The following is a 27,769-nucleotide window of genomic DNA, read 5'->3' on the forward strand; positions in this document are numbered from 1 at the left end:
GGGCATGTATTTAACATAGACTGTATAAAAGAAATGGACGTAACATCCGTGACGTCACCCATTGATTTGTGGACTGCTGCTCGGAAGCCAATAGTTTCGAATCTAGACAGCGCCATCTTGAAAATTTCAGGTGCATGGCGGGAAAAAAAGAACACTGATTCTACTTATATGGGCATGAGGCGGAGTCATGGGCAGAGTCATGGGCGGAACCAACGGCGGAGCGGGGATGTTGCGAGGGCTGGATCTCAGGGACATTGGTCAATCACGACGTAGCCACGCCCCAATGCATACCCTGCTTTATCGTCAAATATAAAATCAGGGAGGCCAAAATTTCACAAATGAACAGCAGACTGCATTGAAGAAGCCTTTAAACTAACGATTGAGACCATAAACACATTTTGAAAATGTTTACTGAGGTTAGAAATCAAGTGAATTCTCCATTGACTTGTATAGAGAGAGAAGTCCTTTTGAACACAACACAGTCGCCCCCTGGTGGCCTTTTGATAGAATGCAGCTCTAAGTTACTTCTGCATTTGCCTCATTTCAGAGGACCGGAACTCCCTGCCTGGTATTTAAGTGTGAGTCATGGAACGTTGTGCTACACAGACATAAAGTGTATGTTCCCTGACCGGGAATGGAACCCGGGCCGCGGCGGTGAGAGCGCCGAATCCTAACCACTAGACCACCAGGGACCTGTCAGAACAACTCGATGGACCTTTTATGTGACAGCCGCATGGCCGTTCACGGATGGCCATCACTCAAATATAACCGTGCTGCACCCAGACAGTCTACAGCACGCGTCTTTAAATCACCCAAACATATGTTGGTGTACTCATTCTCAGAGAGCTGACACCCTCCCTGGTGGGCTAGTGGCTAGGATTCGGCGCTCTCACCGCCGCGGCCCGGGTTCGATTCCCGGTCAGGGAACACATGCTTTATGTCTAATGCAAACTGTCTGGTTATCACAACATTCCATGACTTAGGCTTAATTAAATACATGCTGAATGAACATGATCTTGTGATTTCCCAGCCCTCGCCAAAACACATCATACTACTTCCAGTCACAGATACGGAAACAGATCTAATATGATAAAAATGAGAAGGGGGACCTCTGCTCTTCACTAGCTTTTGGAGTATGTTCTTTTAACAATCAGAAACATAACCAGCCCTACAATTTACTATCAGTCTTAAGTGGCTTGGGCATGTATTTAACATAGACTGTATAAAAGAAATGGACGTAACATCCGTGACGTCACCCATTGATTTGTGGACTGCTGCTCGGAAGCCAATAGTTTCGAATCTAGACAGCGCCATCTTGAAAATTTCAGGTGCATGGCGGGAAAAAAAGAACACCGATTCTACTTATATGGGCATGAGGCGGAGTCATGGGCAGAGTCATGGGCGGAGTCATGGGCGGAACCAACGGCGGAGCGGGGAGGTTGCGAGGGCTGGATCTCAGGGACATTGGTCAATCACAACGTAGCCACGCCCCAATGCATACCCTGCTTTATCGTCAAATATAAAATCAGGGAGGCCAAAATTTCACAAATGAACAGCAGACTGCATTGAAGAAGCCTTTAAACTAACGATTGAGACCATAAACACATTTTGAAAATGTTTACTGAGGTTAGAAATCAAGTGAATTCTCCATTGACTTGTATAGAGAGAGAAGTCCTTTTGAACACAGCACAGTCGCCCCCTGGTGGCCTTTTGATAGAATGCAGCTCTAAGTTACTTCTGCATTGGCCTCATTTCAGAGGACCGGAACTCCCTGCCTGGTATTTAAGTGTGAGTCATCGAACGTTGTGCTACACAGACATAAAGTGTATGTTCCCTGACCGGGAATCGAACCCGGGCCGCGGCGGTGAGAGCGCCGAATCCTAACCACTAGACCATCAGGGACCTGTCAGAACAACTCGATGGACCTTTTATGTGACAGCCGCATGGCCGTTCACGGATGGCCATCACTCAAATATAACCGTGCTGCACCCAGACTGTCTACAGCACGCGTCTTTAAATCACCCAAACATATGTTGGTGTACTCATTCTCAGAGAGCTGACACCCTCCCTGGTGGTCTAGTGGCTAGGATTCGGCGCTCTCACCGCCGCGGCCCGGGTTCGATTCCCGGTCAGGGAACACACGCTTTATGTCTAATGCAAACTGTCTGGTTATCACAACATTCCATGACTTAGGCTTAATTAAATACATGCTGAATGAACATGATCTTGTGATTTCCCAGCCCTCGCCAAAACACATCATACTACTTCCAGTCACAGATACGGAAACAGATCTAATATGATAAAAATGAGAAGGGGGACCTCTGCTCTTCACTAGTTTTTGGAGTATGTTCTTTTAACAATCAGAAACATAACCAGCCCTACAATTTACTATCAGTCTTAAGTGGCTTGGGCATGTATTTAACATAGACTGTATAAAAGAAATGGACGTAACATCCGTGACGTCACCCATTGATTTGTGGACTGCTGCTCGGAAGCCAATAGTTTCGAATCTAGACAGCGCCATCTTGAAAATTTCAGGTGCATGGCGGGAAAAAAAGAACACCGATTCTACTTATATGGGCATGAGGCGGAGTCATGGGCAGAGTCATGGGCGGAACCAACGGCGGAGCGGGGATGTTGCGAGGGCTGGATCTCAGGGACATTGGTCAATCACGACGTAGCCACGCCCCAATGCATACCCTGCTTTATCGTCAAATATAAAATCAGGGAGGCCAAAATTTCACAAATGAACAGCAGACTGCAAACGAACAAGTGAATTCTCCATTGACTTGTATAGAGAGAGAAGTCCTTTTGAACACAACACAGTCGCCCCCTGGTGGCCTTTTTGATAGAATGCAGCTTTAAGTTACTTCTGCATTTGCCTCATTTCAGAGGACCGGAACTCCCTGCCTGGTATTTAAGTGTGAGTCATGGAACGTTGTGCTACACAGACATAAAGTGTATGTTCCCTGACCGGGAATCGAACCCGGGCCGCGGCGGTGAGAGCGCCGAATCCTAACCACTAGACCATCAGGGACCTGTCAGAACAACTCGAAGGACCTTTTATGTGACAGCCGCATGGCCGTTCACGGATGGCCATCACTCAAATATAACAAATTTGCCAAAAGGACTTTCTGTGTGTGTTTGTCTGAAAATTACCATACTGGTGATTTTACCAGTACCGAGATGCATGTTAATGACAGGCAATGGAAAGCAAAAGTCGGAACTCAGCTGAAAAGGACATGCACACACTAGAGTTCATCTTTACAAAATGCAGCAGATGCAAGCATGTTTTGATTTGATGACTAAATAATTCAATTTGAAAGACAAGTGTCAAGTATACTTCTCTGTGCTGCGGCCTCCCCATTGGGTCTAACAACATTTCTGGCTGAAACCCTGAATTGTAACCCCTTTTATATTCATTCAGTCAAAAAACTATTTTAAATCCAATCAGACACCAGAGAATCAAAATTGAACTGAATTGTGACATTTCCAAAGACTCCCATTCCCAGTACTTAATCCAGTTCAGATTAGTGCCAGAGCTTATCCCAGTGTTTATTATGCAGAGGGTTAGTGGGGTGCCTTGGACAGGTTGTCAGTGACAGTCAATTTATACAAATGAAAACTGATGAAACTGATAAAGAATAAATAAACTAAATGAAGATTTATGATTATTAGCACTGATGAGTGATATTTTTCCCACTACCTTTCTTATGTCTTCCATTTAATACATATAGGTGACTGATTTTTCCGTCACCCAAACATATGTTGGTGTAGTGTTTCATTCTCAGAGAGCTGACACCCTTAACCCTAACCCTATCACCACCATGGCCCGGTTTCAATTTCCAGTCAGGGAACACACACTTTATGTCTAATGCAAACTGTGACTCTGGCAAAGTGACTGAAGATCAGCTGCTAGACAGCATAAATAAGGATTTCTGGCTTGTTTCACTGTCTGTGGATCACAACATCTCATATCTCATGTTTAAATACATGCCCTGGCCAGTTACGACTGATTGTAATGCTAGTTATGTTTGTAAATGTAAAAAGAAAAAAACATCCAACAACTAGACAAACTGGTTTGGCAAAGAGGAGAGGTTATCACCAACACTGAAAGAAAGATACAACAACAGTTAAGTCATAGCCCCCCATTTTGTGATGTGCATGTATCATGTCTTTGCCTTTTGATTGTTTACATACATTATCAAAGAAATGTAATGAAACTCAGTGCTAGACAAAGGTAGGTAAGACAAGACACAGAGGGATCATGCAAGGAGAGGACAGTGAGCAGATATACTGGTGAAATTCAGAAAAATACCCCTACTTGAAAATGGTGCATTATGAACTAGAGGTCTGCAGAACATTCACAAAGATCAAAGAATATTAATAATAATTTCCCTGACCGGGAATCGAACCCGGGCCGCGGCGGTGAGAGCGCCGAATCCTAACCACTAGACCACCAGGGACTGACAAGAAGAATTTGAAGCATCTTTTATGTGACAGACGCATGAACAATGTTAAATACAAGTGGAAAAGAACTACAAGACACTTTGCATTCCAATCACTCAAACCACTTGCTGAGGTGGTCTGGGATGCATTTGACCACATATCTTTTGTAGGGTAAACACTAATCCCTCCTGATGCATCACTGCAAGGATGTAACAGAAAATACGTCATCAATGAAAGACTTAGCAGTTGTTTGTAAACAGTTGAAATAATGGAGAGGAGCATAGATGTACGTGACTTTAGTAATCTGAACAGTTGGAACAGTTTGTACATGTATATTAGTTCATAAAACATTGTTTTAGCTTTTATGCTGTAAACACACCAAAGAGCAGTGAATAGCAGCACGCCGCAAAAACATAATTTTTCCGCAGCCAGGGGGCGTGACATTTCATTTCTGTCATTCTGTAATATACCACCAAAATATATTGTTGACAATTTATTGACATCTGATGCTCTTTGAAGTGAGGTAGGTTGCCAATGAGATGTTATCTCACTAGACTTCAACTTTTCAGTGGGAAATGGATTCTTATTGATAGTTTAGATCCTTGATAAGTGATTACTTGTGTCATGGAGAGGACACACACATCACTCTTGCTCTTGCCCTGGTGTCTGTGGGAGCATTGTATCCTTCAGACCCAGGAGCAGCATGAAGAGTTTCACCAGGTCCAGTAACTGAGGCTGGACAATGATCATTTCCAGTAGTACTTCAGGCTCAATATCACCCAGTTTAATGATCTGTTCATGAGTGTGGGACTGTATATCAACAAGCAGTCACCAATTACAGGCGGGTCATTTCACTGCTGTGTGTATGTGTGTGTGTCTGTGAAGAAACAGCCACAAGTTTATCTCTCATTGTTTAATGTATTTCAGGCGGGAAGGAATTTGAAACATTGGTCAACATGTTAGTCGACTCTGTGTGTTGACTGGCTGCAGGTTTTCTCTCGTTGTTGTTCACTGTAAAAAGTTAACTTATTCACAACTTTCTTTTGGCCACACTGCTGCAGCCATTACAGGTTTCCTATAGAGATTGCATGGCAGCTCAATGGAGGATGCTTTTCACCGCTCTTTGGGGTGGTCACAGCGTTTGCTCTTTAGCCCACAATAACAACAAATATGGTGCTTCTCTGGCCGACATAATAACTGCAAGCAGGGCCATTTGACTTTCCAGCAGAAGTAACTTGAGCAGCAACAAAATTTGGACACAAGTGGTCAGCTCGGGTTAGCATGATGCCTTGGGTGTCAGTGATAGTCATTTTATAAAAAAATCATAAAAAATGTTTTCCTTTATGTAAGAAGTGTAAGAACTGCTGTTATTGTGGGTTAGTATTGTTCTGTTGATTAAACTGAAAAAGAATTAATAAACTGAGGATCTATAATTATTAGCACTGATGACTGTTTGTGTTCTGTTTCATTCTCAGCAAGCTGACACCGTCCCTGGTGGTCTAGTGGTTAGGATTCGGCGCTCTCACCGCCGCGGCCCGGGTTCGATTCCCGGTCAGGGAACGCACTCTTTATGTCTAATGCAAACTGTCTGTGTATCATAACTCACACTTAAATACATTCCCAGGCCACTTATGACTGATTGGTAATTGTATGGCTGGTTATGTTTGTGAATGTCAAAAAAAACATACTCCAACAAGTAAAGAGGAAAAGTCATCACCAACACTGACAGAAAGATACTAAACAAGATACTTGTTTAACAACACCTCAACCTGCGGGCCGCGGCCTCAATAATTACGATGAGATGAATCAACATCGATAATATTTAATTGTCAGATATCAAGTAGTATTTTCTACAAGATGTTCTTCCTACCTTTGGTCTTTCCTGTGGGATGTTCAGCCGATGGAGGATATGTTGAGAGAATGCCCTAAACATCCCTTCACTGTAGCAATCCGAAATCTTCCATGAACATACAACAGAAATGATTATTAATACATATAATTTGAATTTATTTTTCCAATTTAAAATATTGTTCCAAAATTACTATTTTGTTATATTTTCGGTATGGAAATGTGAAAACACTAAAAAATACTTAGGAAATCTACTCTCTGATTTGAAATGAATTGAAAGCAAATTGAATGTGGCAACATGTGTGCACTGTACTGGTCTGTGATAAAAAAAAACATCCTGCACACTGGGAATCTGGCAATTGTGAACATATTTCCTAATCTCTCCGGAATGAATATCATATGAGCCCATGCATTTCTCAAATTTCTGAATCTTATATACCCTGCTACACAGCAGCTGTAAATAAGAGCACATGAATATAAACATGACTTGCCACAGGGGCAATCAAAAGCATCGGCTTGAGACTGACCTATCAATATTTCACACCTCAAGGCTAGAGCCACAGGACAAAACACATTTACATGGTATCATCTTTATAGTAATCTCCTTGGAATTATCATTTAAATAGCATCACATAAATATCTGACCTGAACTGCATGTTTATGAGTAAACCGGATATCAGTGAGTGTGGGGGGAGGAAATAAGCATAAATAAGCACAAATAAGCCAACACTGAAAGTATGGGAGACTGCAATTTACTCAGAGCTAATGTGAAAATGTTAAGTAATGATTAGCAGTTACACCTAGACACACATACACTTGACAATTAACTTACTAGAGGCGTGTTGTAAAAGAGGCCGTATCTCATTCTTGGGAGAAGGGAGAAAAAGGCATCTTTGAAACATACCTATGGACAAGTTTGAATAAGTTAATGAATAAGATGCTATATAAGCAGAATACATCACAGCATAGCACAGACATTAGTTTGTATAGTGTCATTTCTCAAGGGGAAATCCACCCAGTCTCACTCTACAACAAAACTGTAAAAGCTTTTGTTAACTGATCAACCACCATTAATACAGCTCATATTTTGTCACTTCCAAACAAGAATACATGAGTAAGTGATCAGATCAACATCCAGTGACATTAAACTTACCCTTTTTGAATCATAGGTCTTTAGGTGGATGATGTCATAATCTGAGAAGGCTTTCCACGTTTCACTGAACAGATCTCCATAACCATAAACACTCTAATGAAAGAAATGAAAAGGAATGGAACAAATGTTGATTTAAATAAAAAACAAGGCACACAATCAAAATCAGCCACAGCCTTTAGCATTGTTGAAGTCAGCTATCTATTTTCAAACTCTGTTGAGTATGGATACCCCACTTAACATGAACTGCACTACCTCACCTTACTCTGTTTTGTCTGTTCTACACTATCTTTTATCTGTTTTGTTTCTTTGTTTCTGTGCCCAGAGAGGCGCCTTCAAATAAAATGTATTATTACTATTATGGCTGTACTGCTCTTAAGTTTTGTTTTTATCTGTTATCATATAATTATCTGCCAGTCGGCCCGTTTGGACCGCAGTGTGCTATTTCTTTCTCATTTTGTTTTTCTCTCCCTCTCCTCTCTCCTTCCTTTTTCCTCTTCATTTCTGTGCACAGTGGGGGAAACAATGGGCCGGAAAAGGCTCTGATGTCTTCATCAGGCACAGGAACCACTGACTTGTTCAATGAAAACTGTCTACAATATACACACTGAAGACAAACTACTGTGTGGCTTTCTAACTGGGTTGGCATACATGGGTTTGCTATATCTCAGGCATGAGACACTGTTCCCTTTTATCTTGTAAGTTTATGGTCAGGATCTTGTTTATGTCTTGGTCTCACCCATAATGGTCTTTGGTCCAAACAAATAGTAGTAAACAAACAGCACAGATGGCAAACTAAAAGATTCTTCTATGGAGGAAACATAACTTTCTAAACAGAAATAACTGTACCATATGCTGTGAGGTGCACCATTATTTTGTGACCCAAGAGGAGACTATGAGTGACACTTAACTGCCAATATGGGTGTTGCAATTTAATTACAGTTTTGAAACTCCTATGATCCAGGATAAGTCTGACCAGTTATTAAATAAATGTGCATTTTCAACATTCAATCAATCAACATTTCTGGAAAAGACAGTCACTAGATTATTGGCCAAACAGCACAGAGTGGGCTCTGCGGGGGTAAGGTTGGTGTGAGATAAAACAGTCTGTTTCATACAGGCTAAAGGGCTGCGTAAGGGATCAGTAGGAGCTGAATACATTTTTTAATATTGTTGTTACTGTAAATCATGCAAAATATTCCACTAGAGCCCCAAACTAAAAATATAGACCTGTAAATATGTATATTAGGTACCCACCGTGTCCCACATGATAATATTGATATCTGAGCTGAAGGAGTTGTTAATGTGTTGGGAGATGTAGAGGTTGACAAAGTCACAGAAATGGTGGTACATGTTGACACCTTGAAGAAAACACACAATTATTATTCTGTAATCATGTCACAACTGAAAATGGGAAATAGGTGAACTGTGAACATCAGCCTGTCTTGAGACTGCAATATAAAAGACTAATAATACAATATCAATACTGGATGAAACTGGATAAACTCTCAATAAAGCAAATGTCCAACTTACAAGTTTTCTAAATGTGTCTCTTTAGATGTTATAGGCTGTAGGAACTATGCATGCAGTAATGTAGTGTCTAGGCTCAAATAAATTAAATGTGAACACTTAAAAAGCTGCATATATACTGTTCATATAGGTAATGGGGATAAAGGTTTTGGCTACCTGATTAGATCAAAGAGGTTTAAACTGAGACACTGTATCACTACTTACCAGCATCCAGTTTCATGAAAACAGTGGGTTTTTCAATTATGACGTCACAGTGTCCGTCCTGCATGGGATGAAAGTCCAGCTCTGTGTACGTCTGGAGCTCTGCATACCTACAAAAATCATTAGTGAGAGAGTGAGAGTTCATTAGGTCCAATCTTGATTGATAATGCATCAAATATTATTCAAACTGGGAGTAATATGATCAAATTCATCACACTAAATGAACTGGATGACTTGTGACACAGCACTAAACTATACAGGAAGTGATGAGACACTGTATTGCTATAATAGGTGCACATTATGCATAAGAATTTACATATGCTACCAAATTTGCTTTCTCTGCTCTACTCTATTTTAGTCACTTCAGCACCGATCTCATCACAAATGAGGAAGAAAATAACACAAGTCAGCCACAAGTCAAACCTAGAGTCTTCTCCGCTGTGGTCAGACACATTAGTATCATGTCATGTGATTTAACTTGCTCATTAGTTGGAGAGGGATGGTTTATTTTGGTTAATATTGACTGAATCACTGTATAACTAATGGTTCTTTCACAGTTAACTTCAGGTAGGGATGGGTCATACAGTCTCGGAGAAAAGTGTGTGGCCATAATAGCAAACTTAGAGACATTTCAATTCATCAGAAGTTCCTTAAATATTTACATTGAATTGTAATGCATCTTTTAAATCCAGGAAAGCTAGTCCCAGCTGCATAATTTGTTAAAATTCAAACATGGTCCCAAGTGTATTATCATTAATTTCATCAGACAAAATTTATTTGAGCACTTGTATTCTAACAGACACATTAGTCACTACACAGGAAGCTAACTGGCTGACAATCATAGACTGTTTATAAGGAAGGATGTGGTGAGGAGTGAAGTCACCCATCAGTTTGTACTGGAGCTGGTTTGAAGCCAGGAGTTGCTGCTGAGGCTCTCTGGTATATTTTATATTTGGAGCCAGGATATTTCAAATAAGAAGTAGGAAATGTTGCTTTTCTCATTCTGGAAACACCTCAAAAACCTCAGACTGAAGGTGGGAACACTGAGTGGTGCACCCTTGGGCTAACATTTATTAATTCAGCTAAAATTTATATTATTTTACATTAATTTACAATATAGCAGCAATAGTCCGACAATAGTGCAAGTTCCAGAGCCAGGAGAGCAGCAGTTGAGCGACCTGTCAATCACAGCTGTCAATCAAAGCCCACATTGCATATATCACAACACCCACTTCCAAAGTGACCACTAGCACACTTATTAGAGGGTCAAAATATAAAAATGATTGGCTTTGTATTTCTCAAGAGAAATTTACACCTAATGAAAGGCAGCATTCATTAAACCATTTCAGTGCAGATCTGATTGAGGAGATTGTTTCATCGTTCTGGTCTATTCTGACTGCAGCACCCCTCTATCCACAAATGAGAAAAAGAGAATGTCACGAGCCAGCCAGGAGTCGAACCTAGAATCTTCTGATCCGTAGTCAGACGCGTTATCCATTGCGCCACTGGCCCCCTATTTACACCAAGCCTTTACATGGCTCATCAGATGGAGGGGGCTAGTTGATTAGGCTTGACAGTTGCTTGTAATTTGGGTGAGCCTATTCATTTCAGTTATAGTGGTGGGCATTTTGTTGTTTATTTTTAAACCGTCTTTTCAAAATGTCTGAAGATTTTAACACGATTGTAATGCATCCCTAAAAGCAGGAAAGCTGCCATGCCATCATTTTCTTTTCAGGTGTGGATAAAGCTACGAGTAATATAGTGTAATTAATCAAAGTACATAATTTGAAGATGTGTGCTAACAGGCATTACATTCACTGTACAAGAACGTCACTGGGTGACAAAACCTTCTCTTTACTTCGAAAACCTGCTGCGGCTGGCTTTTAAATTTCAGCCTGTGTAACAGAATTACTTTTGAAGTCACTAAGACAAGGCTGAACTTTTAACAAATGTAATACATTTAAATCTAACAACTCAAAATATTACACAAACTACTGACAAAATACAACAAAACAAAAAACAAAACATGTTTGATAATTAGAATAAGACATTTTTAATTGCCATATTAGGTGCATATTATGAGCAAAGTTTTGCATATGTTGTCCAATTTACTTACTTTGTTCTAGTGAGTTTCACTTACTGCAGCATCTGATTATCTACAAATGAGAAAAAAAAGTTTCGAGCCAGCCAGGAGTCGAACCTAGAATCTTCTGATCCGTAGTCAGACGCGTTATCCATTGCGCCACTGGCCCACAGCACAGCCATGTGCTTTCAAGGGGAGATATGCATGGGGCACAAACTCCACCCCCTCACATTCCTTACCACCCCTGCATCCCCCGTTCTCCTTTAGCATTACTTTAGAAAAGGAGCACTGTTTGTCACTCACTACCTTCAGAAATGACATGATCATAACAAGAGCAGCTTCAAATGCTGTAATATTTCAGTGGCGCACCTTAACTGAACTGTTTGAAAAAGAGCAAATGTATATGCCCTGATCTATGAGTCACGTTTAATTTACACTTTTATCAGTAAGGTGAGGAGTGACATCATTAGTTCTGTCAAACATTTCAAAGTAAGTCTCACTGCAGCAGCTCTCTATTTGATCATTTGAAATGACAGAGAGAGCTTTGTATCTTTCAGTATTCAGCTACACTGTTCTGCCTGTAAAGGAGAAATAGCCTTCCAAGCAAGTAAATATGACAAATGCTTTATTTGCTAATTCTCCAGACAGGGAGGCCCCTAAGCTGTACAGGATATTAATACCAACAGATGCCTGTTCAGCGTAATTCTGGCAACACAGTGCACAGTTTATCATAGTGGGAGAAAAGCACCTCTTAGTGTTGATCTGTGTTACTACATCAATAAAGTCCCATCCCACCAGTGTCACAAATGCCAAACATGCCAAAAGTTCTTGAACTTGTCAAGGCAAATCCCTGGTGGTCTAGTGGTTAGGATTCGGCGCTCTCACCGCCGCGGCCCGGGTTCGATTCCCGGTCAGGGAACATATTTTGGGACCTTGTAATTAATAAAAGAATATCAAATATGCACACAAGTGAGTAAGCTTTTAAGAATAAAGATACAATCTAATCATTTCATGTACTTGTGTGGGGATATGTTTCCGTTCTCAACACACACCACTCACACAGATGTTGGTCATTCATCAAATGTGGCCTCCACATAAGACCATTAACAAACTCCTTACAACTCAGTCTCATTAGGAGTGATACACATGGGTAACCTATGCATATCAAACATTCTAAAAAATATGTGCTCTGAGTGTCATCTATCAGTCCCTGGTGGTCTAGTGGTTAGGATTCGGCGCTCTCACCGCCGCGGCCCGGGTTCGATTCCCGGTCAGGGAACATTCTTTTAGCCTCTTCAAAAATAAAATTCCTGCCAAAAATCATACCATTCACTAAAGCTCAGTAACTGGGTGCTGCTGAGTGTGTGGATGTGTGTGCCCTTCCTCACCAAGACTGCAAGGGGCTCTTGTGCTCTCCCTCAGCAGCCAGCGCTTGCTGGTTGAGTCTGCAACGACCACCAATCTCACCCCTCTGGAGGAAGTCTTCCTTGTATCTGCAGCATAAGCAAGGGTGAGTTTCAAAACACTCTCATCAGTATTTGTGTGATGCTTTTTTTATGGACACGTAGCTTTTAAAAATACTGACCTCTCATGACCTCTGCGCGGTTTCCGTAAGTCCAGGAAAAGGTTAGTTGCCTTACAGAATCGAGTGTGGCTACTGCATCTTAATGATGAGTCCCCCTGGAAATTTTTCAGATTAGAAACATTTGGTATAAGTAAGTGAAGTATTCCGTGGACCTTGAGGATTGTGACAATGTTTTATACTTCCGCACTATACTCTCTCTAAATTCCTGCTTTTGATCTCCAAAGAAAGTACTGGCCTATTGTCTGTGGACTATTTTGTTTAACACTGCCTCTGCTTCTACCTGTTGTTTCTTCCTGTTGACTCAGTAGGCACATGGGAACTAAGGAAATGAGTGGACTTACTGGCTTGGTGGCCTTGCAGAGTGTTTTGAGCTCAGTGAGGCGTTCCTTGACGTAGCCAAAATCAGCCTGCTTCCAGAAAACCTCCTGGGCTGCATCCAGTGAACGAGCCCTAACACAGCAGAGACTTGTTTCAGATGAGCAAAGCCAAAACCATAATGGCCCATTAATGATGCATGCTGTGAATGAGCACACTTTTACTTTGAACTGTGGTTTAATAAGTTAAGCACCCAGGAATAAAAGGCTACAATTATTTGTGATACTGACACATCATGGATGGCAGAATGAATGAACGGAGAGGTAAATGATATAAACATTATACATAACATTAATCATTGTAGCATTATTGAGGAGGATAAACTGAGAACATGAACTGTGTTGGATGTGATGTGAGGAGCAGTACCATCCAGAGTCAGCTTTGGTACAGACAGGATAGCTGAAGCGCTTCTTGGGATCACAGTTCTTCTCATAACCCCAACAGACGGACAAATCCTCCAGTGCGTCCTGTTGTAAAACAATCAAGTATAAATGTACAAGCACATCTCTAGGTGTATGTGTGTATGATAGGGAGAGAGAGAGAGAGAGAGAGAGAGAGAGAGAGAGAGAGAGAGAGAGAGAGAGAGGGAGGGAGAGAGAGAGAAATGGGAAGTAAAAATTCACCATTTAATTTGATCGTTGTAATGGAATTTAAGTTTAATTAAAATTAATGAACAAAACTGTATTATGCAGTGAACGCTTAACACAATTTGAGTTTGACTGATTTGTGGATACTCATTTTCATGAGTCCTGACAGCCAGATTCGACAAAATTAATCTTTGCAGAGCCCTTGAACAAGCTAACTAACAGTGATGAAGATACAGCATAGGTCAAAATATGCATATTATTCCTTTTAGTTAATAGTAAAGATTTGAATGTATGATTTCCTTTCTGCACGTGTGATTGCAATTATTACTCCAAAGTAAACCCCACAGATCAACAAAAATAAGAAATCCAGTGCCTTTTTAAGCAAGTTACACAAGGGCTATCAGCTACAGAGCAAAGACATTATATATATATATCTATATATATATAGATATATATATATATAGATACATACACAGTCATTCACAGGCATCTTTCTAATTTGTTCAAAACTGCAAATGAGTACAATCTTAATTTGATAAAGTGCTGCCAATTCTGAAAAATCATAAGGCCATCACCCCTACCCAGAATTAAAGACTATTCAACTAACTCATAAATCAAATCTAAAGGTACTTAACACTTAATAAACAAAAGGCTTTGTTTTGTGCACCAAAGAGCTTTTTCTACACAAGGTCAACACAGCTGAAGGGTCATACAAATTTTCCACAATGAAAAAATATTTGCACACTGAATAGTTGAGTGCATATCTTACTTTAAAAGGGCAGAGTGGGTCCAGGCGGCATTGCTTGGCGACCCTCTTGTTGTTGCAGAGGAAATAGGGTACGTGCTCTGGCGGGAGGGAGATCCTGCTGTAGTTGAGCAGCGGTGCTGGTGGTTTGTGGCTAGTTTTCTCAACCCTCTCAGTGGTGACCACAATGGAAGAAAAAATGATGCCCAGTGCTACCAAGAGCAGCATAGTCAGAATTACACAGACATGTGAGATAGCCGTCTCTCTTCACAGGACTCTGTGGGGGGAAAAAAAGAAGGGAGAGACACAGACACAGACTCAGACTCAGACTTGTACTCTGTAATCTTGGTTGGAAGCCACACCACAGTATACAAGCATGTGGGCACAAGCAAGTGTGTGGGAACTTCACTCAAGGCGGCTCCAAGTTCCACATAAGGCAAGGTCCTGTTGCAGGAAGTATTAGTAACCTTTTTCCGTCTGTTGTCTAGGCAATCATAACTGAGACTGAAAGTCCACATAAAAACTACTGGCTTACAGTGATGTGACCTGAGCAGCTCCAAGTGGCCAAACCAGCAGCTACACACAACACAGGCTGTCATATTTCCATGATCCATATTACTGCTGTTACTCCACTGTGCTGTATAACAGGGCTCCCAAATCTATACACAACTAGGTTAAAGAAAGGGCTGAGAAAAGCAGCCTGTGAGGACTAATGAAGCTGGACCTGTGCTATGAAAAGTCATTAATTACACCATCTTATTAAATTAACATCTAGGCAATTCATATAACGGTGCTGCATCAAAACTACGACTTCATCTATCAAAAACTTTTACAGGAGCGAACTTGCATGTGGAAACACAGCGCTGAAAAGCTTTTAGTTGTAAATCATGGCTAATTATTTTAAGGTTTAACGATAACTGTAATGATTCCTCTTTTTTTCTTTGCTTTTTTCACAAGTTCGACCCAAAAGTCTCCCAAAATGGTACTTCTTCTTTTTCTCACTCATGGACAACAGGAAAAAAGGCAAACTAAATTTAGCTTGCTAATGAAGATACATCTAGCGTTAAATGTAGCTATTAAACTTTTAGCTAGCGTCAGTCAACCTTAGCGTCAGCTGCTTTAAGATAACGTTACAGTGACTTGTGTAGACCTGAGGGAGAAATATTAAGACGGAAGAGACTTGAGGGTAATAAAGCACTACTTACCCTTTTCCTGTACAGGGGGTAAAATATGAAACATACTTTCTACGTGACTGCATGGAGGCTCATGTCTGAAATGTTTAATGTGGTGGCTAACACGTAGCGTTAGTTAAATTGACAAAGACCCTTAACACTCATTTAAACTGCACCACTGTGGCAGAGAGAAAACTGGACAGGAAAAAAATAGTTTCCGTTTTCGTGGTGCAAAAACCTGCAGCAGACATTAAACTCGCTTTCAGTTGTCGCCTAAATAAGGTTGGTGTGAGTTTACGGGGGAGGCAGTTTACCTGGATACACAGCCTGCTAGTGTCCAGACTGAAGCGCTGATGTTGCCGGTGGTCGCCATAACACCGGAAATCTTATACCGGCATGTAATATATACCGACGGCCACAAGATGGCGCAGTGCTCCACACTTTCAACCCATGTGGACCATGGCTGCATCTGGACTCCCTGAACTGTATTCCATGAATCACTTTTAAATAAATCCAAATATTTGTAGTTGATTTGATCAGGTTTTAAAGACTTAATAAACAAGTTTTCAGTAATGTTTTAACAAAATCAATGACATTTTGCAAGTATAGTTTGTTAAGGAGTAAAATACAGAGTAACTGTATGAAACTCTTTCAAATATTTTTTCGAGTATTGTGTAGCATTTCTAAAATGTGGTATTTTGTGTGAATCCTATGAAAATCAGTTTATCATGGGTGATTCCACACAATTTAAATTAAGCATGACAAACAAGTATTTTCCACCACTCCAATAAATGTTTATTCATTTACACATTTATACAGTTTAAAATCCAATCTTCAGGATTTCAATCACAGACTACTCTCAAATCTACACCACATTTTGTGATCTGTAAGGAGTTAGGAACAAAACATAATTTTCCCTGTACATTTTCATATATTTCTTGAAGTATTCTGATGATGTACTAAAGGATGAATTTGTATAGTGCAAAAACCTTCACCATCTCCTACAGTTAAAAACTGTCTACAATACCATGTCAAAATTTCAATCATGGGAAATGATGTCTAAAGTTTGTACTAAGTCCCAAAGATTTCAAATGGAACACCTGAATTAGATTGCAGCTATCCTTCATACCGATTCTGTAATATGCATTGTAGATTATGCATAATCCCAACGTCCCCACTTAAATAGAGTACATGATAATTAAAATAATATATAAAGATAAATGAATTTTCTTTCAACAGTGATGAAACTTAAATTCTCTGCCCAATCTTTTGTAGTGAATGTATGTGTGGCAAAGGTGGTCGATTGATTTCTTTTTGAGTCTCCCAGAAAAAACAAAGCGCAAGAAGCTACTTTATTTCTGGTTCTGCAGCAGTTCATCAATCTGGGTTTTGTACATGTTCTTCACATCTTCAAGGTCCAGTCTCAGCTCCTCTGCCTCTTCAGCCTTTTCTCCATACATCTGCAGGATGGTGTTGTGCCTTTGCTCCAGATCCTGAAATGCAAAGACACACAAATTCAAAGAACCTCTTCAAACACCTCTCGAGAGGAAAGCTCAAACAGGCCTTACTATGTACAATTCATGTGCTGGCAAGAGTTGTTTGTATCAACATATATTTCCTTATAGGGCCCCTCACCTTGAGCTGAACTTTCAACTTGGGGATGTCCTTAACCTTCTCCTCCATCTCATCGTTTTGATTGGTGAGTCGAACCAGTTCTTCTGCCATCACAGAACGACTCCTCTCCAGACCAGAGATCTCAAGCTAAGACAATAAAAGAAAACAAGCGTGTAATTAAAACTGTGTACACAACTGCCTTTTTAATTGCAGGACTGAAAATGTTTGTCTATCAAAGTGAAAATGCTGCTGTCGATACATGTTTTTACACATTTATTAAGAAACTGTTCAAGATTTGGCAGATTTTCGGTCAGGTAACAGGTGGTGCAAATATGTAGCTGAACCATCAAACTAATCATTAAAATCTTAGAGCTTCCCAGTAATTAACTCTATTTTGGTTTGTTCTTCATTGCTACCTGCAGCTGTGCTATCTCCCCTTCTCTCAGCTTGAGTTGAGACTGGAGGTTCTCTATTATGCTGGAACCTCCAGACAGCCTGGCGGCCTCGTACAAGTTGGTCCCGCTCATCGACATGGACATGGTCATGGTGCCCAGCGAGTGATCTAGAGTGTCATCCTGTGGAAAGGACACAGACAATAAAGTGTCCAGTGTGTGAACCAGTCAGACTACACATATCCAATTTTCATGACCAGATTTCAAGTTTTACTATATTGCATATATTCATAATAACCAGAGCTGTGAGTAAAGCAGTGTGTACCTGGGAAAGAATAGATGTGTGCAGACCAGCGTTCTCCGTCCCACTGATGGAGCTAGAGCGGGACAGTGAAGGTGTGGAAGAAGCAGGGGGCTCTCCTACAGAGTGGCTCATGGCCTTCCGCTCCTTAGGTGGAAAATGTTTTAAAAAACCATCATCATAATATCAGACTGAAGATAAAACATTTATTTACATATTTCCTAAAATTCTCCTCAACCTTTTCCTTGAGTGCCTCTTGTGCCAAGTAGCATTTCTTCTTCTCTTGCTCCACCTTCATCTTCTCCATCTCTAGTTGATTGGCGAGCAGCAGCTAGTAGAAGACGCAACAACAACAAAAAAGACATACATGAGGAAGTTGTTCCAAAGATGACAGCAACAACAAGAAGATAGAGCTTTATGGTACCTTTTCTTTCTTCGCCTCTTCAAGCATTCGACTGTGTTCTCCTCGAAGATTCTCCAGTTCAACATGTTCCCTATACATTGAGAATCAAGCAAGATGTGACTAAAAAGAGTCAACCAGTGGAAAACCTCTCTGAGATGCTTGTATTCAAATGAAAGAATAACAGTGTAAAATATACTAATAATCCTCTAAGAGTTTTTCCTCTGAAGAAGGAGCTGCATGGCTCCTCAAGCACTCAGGACCTTTATACTACATTACTTTAAATAGATTTTCTTCCTTTGTTCTATAACGCAGTAAGCATGTTTACCACCTTTCAGAAAGAGATTTAAATGTAGGATGACCATCATACTGCCTGGCTAAGTCTTTTTAAGGTGCTGGAAACATCAGTTAGTCTAAACTTGATGAAAGAGAGTTTAAAAAAAGTTTCGAGCCAGCCAGGAGTCGAACCTAGAATCTTCTGATCCGTAGTCAGACGCGTTATCCATTGCGCCACTGGCCCGGTTACAGTTAACAGCCAAAAGACAAAACATAACCGCATGGCTCAAAGACCATGTGTTCATGCATGACTGCTTCCCTCAGGGGAAGCCACCCCGCCACACCCCCCCCTCCCCCTCTCCACTCCACTCCCCCTTGGGTCCTCTGTTTCGCAATGTGCCTAACAAATGGGTTTGTTTTACAATAGGGGAAGCATTACCATCACAAGAAGACATGTGGTGGCTAAATATTCAAAATCAATCTTAACTGACTTTTTATTTTCAAGCAGCTTCTCAATGTGCATCTAAATCTACATATCATATTTATGCAGGTTGCTGTATTGACTCTAACTTCAGTATCATGTGTGGAGAGATGATCATGCACTGGAATAAATTCACTATTGTTAACTGTATACAAAACAAAATCAAACTTGTACAGTTAAGTTAAATCATTTACAATAAAAACAATTAGGAACAATGATTAATTATTAGGCACACACATTCACAGCTTATTCAGGACTGGATCATAATTGGTCCACTGAATGTGCTGCTGCCCCAACCCACTGAACAGTCAATCCAGAGTGGCACATTAGAGCTCACTCACTGTGAAAGGAGAAGGGTCACTAAATCTAGCAAGTCACTACGATGGTAATACTGGACAAAGCAACAGGTGGCAAACTACAAATAAAGAAACCACATATAAAGATAGGTTGAGTGTGGAGGGCCGTGATTTTTCTTCTTGAGCTCGGCACAAAATGACATCTAAATTAATGTTGTATGCATGTTTCATTTCCAGCTCCTTCAGCTTGAAAGTTATAACTTACATACACATGCATCACAGCCCCACTCATTCAACCCCCCATATCTACATAAAAACAAAAGCATTGTGTGTATTATTATTATGTGATAGTTGATGGGTGGATGTACATGGTCACTAAATCCAATAGGCCAAAGTTTTTTGTTGTTTGTTACCTGCTGCTCTCATCTTCCACTTTCTCTCTCTTGTTCTTCTCAGTCTCCATCTGCGCCATGAGTCGAGCCTTCTCCTGGCGGAGCAGAGAATTCTGGGACTCTAGAGATGCCAGCTGGGACTTGATGGAAAGAAGTTCTTCTGTTGCTGAACGCTCCTTCTCCACGGCGACAGCCAGCTGCGCCTGAGCATCCACTGTTGAAAAAAGAAAAAGGATGGAAGGAATGGTAAAAAACATAGATGTAAAAGATTTTTTTTCTCACAATTCTGCATTCTGTGACTTTTTTTTACCTATCCAGTAAAACTCCTGCCTCTTACCTAGCCTGTCAGAGATGTTCTTTTCCAGTTTTTCCCAGGATGCCGTTTGTCCACCCAATGAGGCCTGTAAGTTCTCAATTTGCCGCAGAAGGGGGCGTGTTGCCGAGGTAACACTCTGACTGAGCTCCTGGTTCCTAGTCTCTGCTTCCTGGAGCCTCTGTGGAAGAAGAAAAAAAGATAGTGTGCATGAAACAGATCCTGTCCCTGACATCTTGTCAAAAAGCTTCCATAGTCAGACATATATTTATGTTACCTGCTGCAGCTCACTGATCTCCTCCTTCAAATAATCTTCTTTTCTCGCCTGCTGTTGCTCAGCTCTCTGCAGGGCCAGCCTTAAGTCAGCCACCTGTACACATTAGAAAGAGCTGATGATGAATGTCCTCATTAAGTGGCCAGTAATGAAATATAATGTCAACTGCTGGAAATTCAGACCCTCACAATCCATAATTTGCTATAAATGTTAAGTATATCTCTCAGCCCAGGTTGCATCACATATATAGTAATACTGTCAATGAAAGAAGAAGCTGCTGAACAAACAAATTACACACTGACGACTATGCGTTTCTGAGTGAGTGTAAATACCACTATGACCACTGACCACAATACAGCCTGTACTACAGCCAAAATCATTTGCAAAAAATAGCTGCACCACCAATTCACACTCAAAGATCGAGGTTTATTAAGCCTGCACCGGATCCTCCATATTATATCAATATACACAACTAGTGCAGTGCCCATTCAAAACATGCCTGTTCAGAAGAGGCCAACTGCTGCTTCAATGTGTAGAAAAAATAATACTGTTGATGTGAGGTGTAAATTAGTACCAACATGACTAACATGCTGGTAAGTACTGTGATAGAGAATCTTTTCTAATATTAAGTATAATAAGGACTGCGCTTAAAATATAGAAGAGAGAGTTTTTGGAAAAAATTGTGCATCCTTAAATAAAAGAACAAGTGGATGGATCATATTGGGCTCTTCAGATCATTTCATTTTTGTGGTTTCAGTTGGGATCATTTAAGTGGGTATATTTACTCAAAAGATTTATGCTTATATTAGACACACTGGTTTACAACTTCCAGTGAAAAGAAAATGAGAAAGGCAGAGGAGGAACATCTGTCTCCATAGTTAATCATATGTAGAGTGCTTGATGGTTGTTTATTTGTGCTTTAGAATGTAACCTCTGTGAAACAATCAGAAAATTACACACTTTTGTCATTCACAGGCTCTCTCTCTCTCTCTCTCAGAGGAAGATGAACCTTTAATGCTTAACTTAAAAACATAGCATGGTGTGTGTCTACAGCATGAGCCAGCCTTACCTGGTTGGCCAGAGCCTCCTGCTGCATCCTGCCCTCCTCTTGGGCCTTCTCAAGAGCCAGGCTGAGCTGCTCCTTGGCTTGCGTTTCCCTGCTCAGAGCTGCTTCTTCAACCTCACTGGCTCTGCTGGCATTCACCTTGTGAAGTTCTGCCAGCTCCCTGACAACAGAGACGTTAAACCACCGTTACCATCATGCATCAGATTACAGTGCAGCCCACAAGTGACTTTTTGTCTGTGTATTCCATCATCCAAGATTTGAAATGAAACAAAGTGACTTTTTTCACCTTCAAGAATGTTTGACAGTGTTTACATGCACATCTGCATGCCCAGTCCTTCAGCTTTAGCCAAATTAGTTTTATGAACAAACTTTCTTCTCTATCTTTTGGAAGAAGTAACACAATCTATTAATAATAATATGATATTATGTAAGTTTAAAAAAGGCTAAAGTTCCTACACTGGTCATCCAAATTCTCAAACTAAACAAAAGAGTCAACATTTCAACCTCATATTCATTGTTTCATTTCAAATCCAATAGGCAGTACAACACAATAAATATGCACATTTCCTTACAGTCTGTACTGTTGAGAGAATATATCTCTCAACTAAGAAATGATTGCATGAAATGTGATTACAACACCATCGTTGGTCCTTGTGGTTAGATTTACAGTAAGAGCTCTGGTCCATATATGGTATTCAGTATCAATAGCAGGGTGTGACAGTGTTTACTTGTAAGAGTTGTCCAGAGCAGCCTGCAGACTCCTGTTTTTCTCCTGCAGCTCCTCACAGTCTGTCTGCAGCCTGCTCAGCTCCTTCTCCTGCCGCTCCACCACACCGTTCAGTTTCTTGATGTTGTCTCTGTGCTGTTTCTCCACCTCCTCCTTCCCATCCAAAACCTAGAGAAATAAAAGAAAAACACACAGATAAAAAGGCAGTCATGATTATACAAAACATAGTTATTAGAGTTAATTATACACATACGCTTAAAAGTCATGTTCTTAAATAGCGGAAGACAAAGAGATAACAGTAAGGAATAGAGGCAATAACAGTAAATAATATAAATAAATGCACAGATGCACAACATTTAAAGGCTTTATATTCTTCAGCTTTCCTGAACAGACACTGCAAAAAAATAAGGTGTTTTATCGTATTGTGTGTTTTGTCAACTAATGCAGTGCTGTTATGAGATTTCATTAAGCATTTTATACACTAATATTATTATTATTATTATTATTATTATTATCATTATTATCATCATCATCATCATCATCATCATTCAACCAAAAAATGACTTTGACATGACTCAGCTTACTCCAGCCATTATCATGTTATACCCAAAAGTCTACCATAATCCCTAAGATAACACTGGCAGTAATAACATGACGTGTGTATTTGGGTGTCAATTTTCAAAGACAGTAACTGATACAGTTTTCAGACCTCAAAAGTAAACATGTTTAACCGGATGTTTTGTACTAAGTCCTTACTTGCTGCAGGTGTCTGAGCTCCTCCTCCTGCTCCTTGACTTTCTTCTGCTGCTTGTTGATCTTTGTGTCGCTCTCTTTCTCCTTCACACGCAGTTTCTTGATGATGTTGCTGTGCTGCAGCTGCTGCTTGGATAGCTTTTCACCTGGAAGTCATATGACGTGAAACAGACACCTCTTCAGTTCAATTGATAAGCTCATGCATGTCGAATCTCTGAGTTATTTTCTGAGCTCTTTTTACACATTTTCTATTAATTCAGACACAGCTCAAAGCTTTCAAAGTGTTGTTCACCTGCAGAATAAAATAAACGAGGTAACTAAAATATGCTGGGGTACCAGTTCTTGTGGGACTGCTTCTCTTTAGACATGTGGTTTGTATATCCTCATGGTAAGACCTGTCTTTTTTTTTTCCATTACAAGCATCAAGTATCCTGGACCTATTAAGCCTCGTTTTTGTACAACTACATTCCTTAGTGCCAAAACCTACGATTACGCAACTTTTTGTGAAGTTGGCTATAGTAAAAGCAGCTGTGGTACTATTTGAGACAGAGTGTGCTGGCTTTAAATCAAACATTTTCTCATCAGTACAACCTGTCTACAGCGGAAATGTGTGGTAACTCACCCTCTTCCAGCAGTCCTCTGATCTGCTCCTCCTTCTCTTTGATGATCTCCATTGTATCACTGGAGTTCAGCCTTGTTGAGAGCTCCTCTCTCAAGCCCTTTATCTCCTGTAGCATAAAAAAATGGACATGTTAGATTGTGTGCATCCAACTGGATAAAAAATCATTATGTTTTTGCAGCTCTTGGAAAACTACGGTATCTCAACTTATTTCATGGGAGGTGAAGAAAGTAGAGCCTCAATATCTCAGTTACCTTCTTGGCTATATCTCTTTCTTTGCAGGCCAGCTGGGCCTTCCTTTCTGTATCTGCTATGCGCTGGGTGAATTCATCCTTTAGCGACTGAACAGTGGAGCTCTCCTCCTTCAGGCTTATCACTTCACTGGAAGATGCACAGACTCATTAGTGTAAAAGCGCATTGTGATGAATCCATACAGCCTCGAGCCCAAGACAGCTTTTGACAATCATCATCATTTTGAGACTTAATGAAAACATCACTCGAAATTTTCAGGGGTATTTATACAGTTTACGGTTGTGACAAAGTCAGCCAAATCAAACACTGCCTTATCTCTGAGGAAATGAACGCAAAATGAAATCCAACAGCACTGAAGCTGTGTTCAGAGACACTGAAAATCCATATCCGACCAGATGAGTCAAATATCTTTCTCATATTTGAAAAGTGACAACATCTGGACACTCAGATGATTATCCTGCAGACTAAAAATACCACAATTACATAGTTGCATAAATGCATATAAATAAAAACGTGTCATGGAAACAAATATAAATATAATAAACATAGTAATATGATGTTGGCAAAGCCTCGCCTGACCTGGATATTAGCAAGAACATTAGTCTCAAAACAGCTTTCTTATCAAGGTCATTTGCACTGTGAGGCCACTGTGTCGCCAGCGTGTGTGCCAGATACTCACTCTTTGAGATTGTCACACTCCTCTTCCAGTCTAGCTTTGTCTTTGCTGACTGCCAGCAGCTGAGACTCTCTCTTCTCAAGGCGGCCTGATAGTTCATCAATGACCTGCAAAGCGCCCGCAATGTTTTTGTGTTTAGAACAGCGTTTAAACAGAAACGGCTAAAAAAAAAAATATTGCACTCATAAGGAATGCAGTCTGTAAATGTTTAAATATACAGTATAATCCCTACAAATTACTTTTATGCTACTGGCAGGAAAAACACAACATATCCAAGGAGAAAATACATTACAGTCACTTTTCAATTATGCTCCCGACAAGCTTGAAGTATGTACACGAAATGACATTTTACATCTGATTTGCATGTTTGTTGTGACTTATGTATGATGTAGAAATGTTGCTTTTTGGTTACCTCAAAGTTATCAATTATTTTATAGTAATTACTAAAAGCTCAAATACGGTCTAACAATTTTTGCTTTTTCTTTTAATTGCCTATATACAAAACATCCCTCCTATTTGTTTATCCAATTGTTTTTGCAAAGACATGTGTTTAAGGAATGCTAATTCACATTCTGCAGAGTATCAAATGAAGATGAAATCAGGAGGCCTGTAACTTTCCTCTAATATATCAGTTATGCTCTACTTTTTTAGATAAATGACATATTAAACAGACTTCTACAGTTGAACCTAAAAGCTACGTGTGACTATAGTATCACTTGTTACCTTTTGAAGCTCCAGAATCTGAAATGTTGAGACACTTTTCATCTCTTCTGTGATTGGAGGAGCGAGCCTTTCATCTGCTGTGGAGGTGGGATCGGAGAGTGTGACATTAGCCTCAGATTCCTGTTCCTGCTCTGTCAACTCCTCAGGCTGCTCACTATTGACAGGCGTCGCACTCCGTCCACTTTCCTCCATCTCGTCCACCGACTGCTCCCTCATAGTTTCCGTGAAGCCCTCTTCCTCCTCCTCCTTCTCCTCGTCTTCCTCCCCCTCTCCTTCTTTCTCCGCCGCTCCGTCTTCCTGCTTCTGACATACAGCTGATGACACAACTGTTAAAGGTGCAGAGCCTGAAGTAACGGATGCTAGTGTCCGACTGCCAGGGATCTCGTCATCCGAGTTAACCTCGCTGACACTCCGGCTGTCCAGCGACTGCACGCTGAATGAATCGATGCGCTCAAATGCATCGGAGGAGGAGCCGCAGCTCTCCGTGAGTTTGGGGTAGTCCTCCAGGCGAGGGAAATCTCCACAGGTGGAGGCAGTGAGAAGCTGGAAGGAGCCCTGCATTAGGTGAAGGCCAGCCTTTCCTTCACCTGTCTCTTGTCTGGAGCTAGCCGAGCTCTCACTCAACACACTTTCATGGTCCAACACTTCAATGTCACTGGTGGTAGAGGTTCCTGAGGAGAAGGCGCTGACTGGAGGGGAGGGGGTATCATTTTGACGATCCTCCACCTTTGAGTCTTTGTGCTCTAGGAGTGCTTCTTTAGAGGATTGGGGGGGTGATGGATCGGAAGGGGTAGAGCTTTTAGGTTCAGAGGTGACAGCAGAAGGTTCAGACGAATCTGAGGTGTTCTGATCAACCTGCTGTTCTGATGGAGTCTGCGGCTGCTCTGTTTTTGAGTCAACAGAATCTGCATCTGAGTCAGCATCTGTTTTTACTCTGCTCGTATTGGTCGTTTTGCTGTCAGGGTTACAAGGATGATCACCGCAAGTAGAAACAGGAGAAACTGGCTGCAAGAGAATAGTGTCTAGATATGGAGCTTCTGGCGAGGACATGGGCTCTACAGGCTGGCCATCAGTAACTGTCTGGTTCTCATGACTCATATCAGCAGATCCTGACTTTAGAGTCTCCACATCTTTTTGGACCACAGCCTCTTTGCTCTTCTTTTCCTTCTCCTGAGGCCGCCTTTGGGACTTAGCAGGGGGTACAGAGACTACCTGGGCTTTGGTGACACTTGGTGCATCTCCAGGTGGCAGAAAGGCACTGAAAAAGTTTTCGGATTCATCCACAACTGTTCGGGTAACGGGTGTAGTGATGGCCTCAGAGGAAGGAGGGGGAGTGATGGTCTTTTCTTCAGGTGGTGCTTCCCACTGCGTCATTCCCCATCCTCCACTTAATGACAGCTTTCCAGGGATTGTGACATCTGACAGAAAAAGACAAAGAACCTCTTTGATCTTAGAAGCAGTTAAAAATAGACTTGCACAGACAACATTAGCTGTCACCATCCAATGGTACAATACATACCATCATAGGGCATAACAGTCGTGTCTCCCCATTGGTCCTCTTCTTTGATGTCCAGAACCCGATCGATTGACTTCTGTGCAGTTGTTAAAGCTTGTTTAGCGAAGCTGGACAGGTGAGATGCGTTGAACCAACTCATTTTGACTATGAAGCTACTAGCTAGCTGGCTAACGTTACCATCAAGTTAAGAAACTGTTCAGCGGATTTGAATGACAGGCACTTCGGTGTCACCATACAAAACACAACCACTTCAACTGTCTCGACATGTTTCGGTATCAGCGATAACCTGGTATGAAGAGTATTTCTCTATTTTTAATATTAGTTCTGCCCAGAAACGCTTCGTTGACAACTAGCTACCATCTAGCTAGCTAGCATAAGGTTAGTGTACATCAATCCCAGATACTGTTACAGCTCCCGAACTGGCCAATTGGTACCCAAAATCGCATAATCTCCGCACGTCAATCGCCTAGAAATACAGACATGTCTAATACCGAATCCCAAACTCCAACATAATTATCAAAGCGAGCGCATTCCCGTAGTTAACCTGTGCCTTTTTCGGCTTCTTTGCTCGGTCGTCATCGTTTGTTTTGGTCGCTCTCAACTTGTAGCCCAGTTAGCATTAGCCTACTAACACTTCCTTTCCACGTCGCACCATGACGTCATGATTCTGTCTGACTATAACTTGGCCCTGAAATGCTGACCCAGTCTGCTCAAACAAATCACTCAAAATGTTCAATATTAACTCCTCCAATTACAGTGCACATACATTCTTAATGCAATGCATTTATATTGATTTTTTAGACTTTAGCCTGTACCTTGAAAATGAGTTTTGGAACATGTAAACAAAAGGGCCCTTATAGCAAAGTAGATCTAATATAGTGCAGCCTATCAACAGATTCAGTGAATATAAATGCACTCCTTAACATACATTCAGGTACATACAGTAAACAGAGACGGTGCTTTGTAAGAAAAA

At 40.9% G+C, this 27,769-nt stretch overlaps 2 protein-coding genes and 12 non-coding genes across 14 annotated transcripts in view; 5 read left to right on the forward strand and 9 right to left on the reverse strand.

Annotated features, from left to right (window-relative positions):
* Positions 1–14,781, reverse strand: part of eogt (EGF domain-specific O-linked N-acetylglucosamine (GlcNAc) transferase) — a 51,870-nt gene extending 37,089 nt beyond the window's left edge. The window contains exons 1-10 of the mRNA XM_053316159.1: positions 14,578–14,781; positions 13,588–13,688; positions 13,188–13,296; positions 12,847–12,941; positions 12,650–12,754; positions 9,182–9,288; positions 8,705–8,808; positions 7,451–7,543; positions 7,130–7,201; positions 6,320–6,406 (exon numbers count right to left, since the gene is read on the reverse strand). Of these exons, the coding sequence (XP_053172134.1) occupies positions 6,320–6,406; positions 7,130–7,201; positions 7,451–7,543; positions 8,705–8,808; positions 9,182–9,288; positions 12,650–12,754; positions 12,847–12,941; positions 13,188–13,296; positions 13,588–13,688; positions 14,578–14,781 (1,077 nt within the window). The remainder of the gene's footprint in view (positions 1–6,319; positions 6,407–7,129; positions 7,202–7,450; positions 7,544–8,704; positions 8,809–9,181; positions 9,289–12,649; positions 12,755–12,846; positions 12,942–13,187; positions 13,297–13,587; positions 13,689–14,577) is intronic.
* trnae-cuc (transfer RNA glutamic acid (anticodon CUC)) lies at positions 621–692 on the reverse strand. The gene has a single exon. It is a non-coding gene; the product is annotated as a tRNA-Glu (tRNA).
* Positions 856–927, forward strand: trnae-cuc (transfer RNA glutamic acid (anticodon CUC)). The gene has a single exon. It is a non-coding gene; the product is annotated as a tRNA-Glu (tRNA).
* trnae-cuc (transfer RNA glutamic acid (anticodon CUC)) lies at positions 1,831–1,902 on the reverse strand. The gene has a single exon. It is a non-coding gene; the product is annotated as a tRNA-Glu (tRNA).
* On the forward strand, positions 2,066–2,137 carry trnae-cuc (transfer RNA glutamic acid (anticodon CUC)). Its single transcript has one exon. It is a non-coding gene; the product is annotated as a tRNA-Glu (tRNA).
* trnae-cuc (transfer RNA glutamic acid (anticodon CUC)) lies at positions 2,966–3,037 on the reverse strand. The gene has a single exon. It is a non-coding gene; the product is annotated as a tRNA-Glu (tRNA).
* Positions 4,395–4,466, reverse strand: trnae-cuc (transfer RNA glutamic acid (anticodon CUC)). Its single transcript has one exon. It is a non-coding gene; the product is annotated as a tRNA-Glu (tRNA).
* Positions 5,938–6,009, forward strand: trnae-cuc (transfer RNA glutamic acid (anticodon CUC)). Its single transcript has one exon. It is a non-coding gene; the product is annotated as a tRNA-Glu (tRNA).
* trnar-acg (transfer RNA arginine (anticodon ACG)) lies at positions 10,618–10,690 on the reverse strand. The gene has a single exon. It is a non-coding gene; the product is annotated as a tRNA-Arg (tRNA).
* On the reverse strand, positions 11,358–11,430 carry trnar-acg (transfer RNA arginine (anticodon ACG)). Its single transcript has one exon. It is a non-coding gene; the product is annotated as a tRNA-Arg (tRNA).
* trnae-cuc (transfer RNA glutamic acid (anticodon CUC)) lies at positions 12,109–12,180 on the forward strand. The gene has a single exon. It is a non-coding gene; the product is annotated as a tRNA-Glu (tRNA).
* trnae-cuc (transfer RNA glutamic acid (anticodon CUC)) lies at positions 12,469–12,540 on the forward strand. Its single transcript has one exon. It is a non-coding gene; the product is annotated as a tRNA-Glu (tRNA).
* A 1,624-nt stretch (positions 14,782–16,405) lies between the features above and the next one.
* tmf1 (TATA element modulatory factor 1) lies at positions 16,406–27,392 on the reverse strand. Its single transcript, XM_053316377.1, has 17 exons — positions 26,800–27,392; positions 25,281–26,698; positions 24,561–24,664; positions 23,884–24,010; positions 23,633–23,738; positions 23,014–23,156; positions 22,259–22,425; positions 21,534–21,690; positions 20,468–20,560; positions 20,215–20,371; positions 19,899–20,091; positions 18,457–18,526; positions 18,271–18,363; positions 18,057–18,179; positions 17,756–17,914; positions 17,361–17,486; positions 16,406–17,218 (listed from the first exon to the last, which is right to left on the reverse strand). The coding sequence occupies exons 1-17, from the start codon at positions 26,933–26,935 to the stop codon at positions 17,078–17,080; spliced, it is 3,513 nt and encodes a 1,170-aa protein (XP_053172352.1). The 5' UTR covers positions 26,936–27,392; the 3' UTR covers positions 16,406–17,077.
* trnar-acg (transfer RNA arginine (anticodon ACG)) lies at positions 18,880–18,952 on the reverse strand. Its single transcript has one exon. It is a non-coding gene; the product is annotated as a tRNA-Arg (tRNA).
* Positions 27,393–27,769: the final 377 nt, after the last annotated feature.

The sequence above is a fragment of the Scomber japonicus genome, chromosome 3 (genome assembly GCF_027409825.1).
Source record: "Scomber japonicus isolate fScoJap1 chromosome 3, fScoJap1.pri, whole genome shotgun sequence".
Classification (NCBI taxonomy): domain Eukaryota; kingdom Metazoa; phylum Chordata; class Actinopteri; order Scombriformes; family Scombridae; genus Scomber; species Scomber japonicus.

Coding starts and splice junctions, on each gene's coding strand:
- tmf1 (XM_053316377.1), bottom strand. CDS start 26,935: ATGAGTTGGTTCAACGCATCTCACCTGTCCAGCTTCGCTAAACAAGCT. Junction 23,157..23,632: donor CAGAGGACTGCTGGAAGAGG/GTGAGTTACCAC, acceptor TATGACTTCCAG/GTGAAAAGCTATCCAAGCAG. Junction 17,219..17,360: donor AGTTGAAAGTTCAGCTCAAG/GTGAGGGGCCCT, acceptor TTTGCATTTCAG/GATCTGGAGCAAAGGCACAA.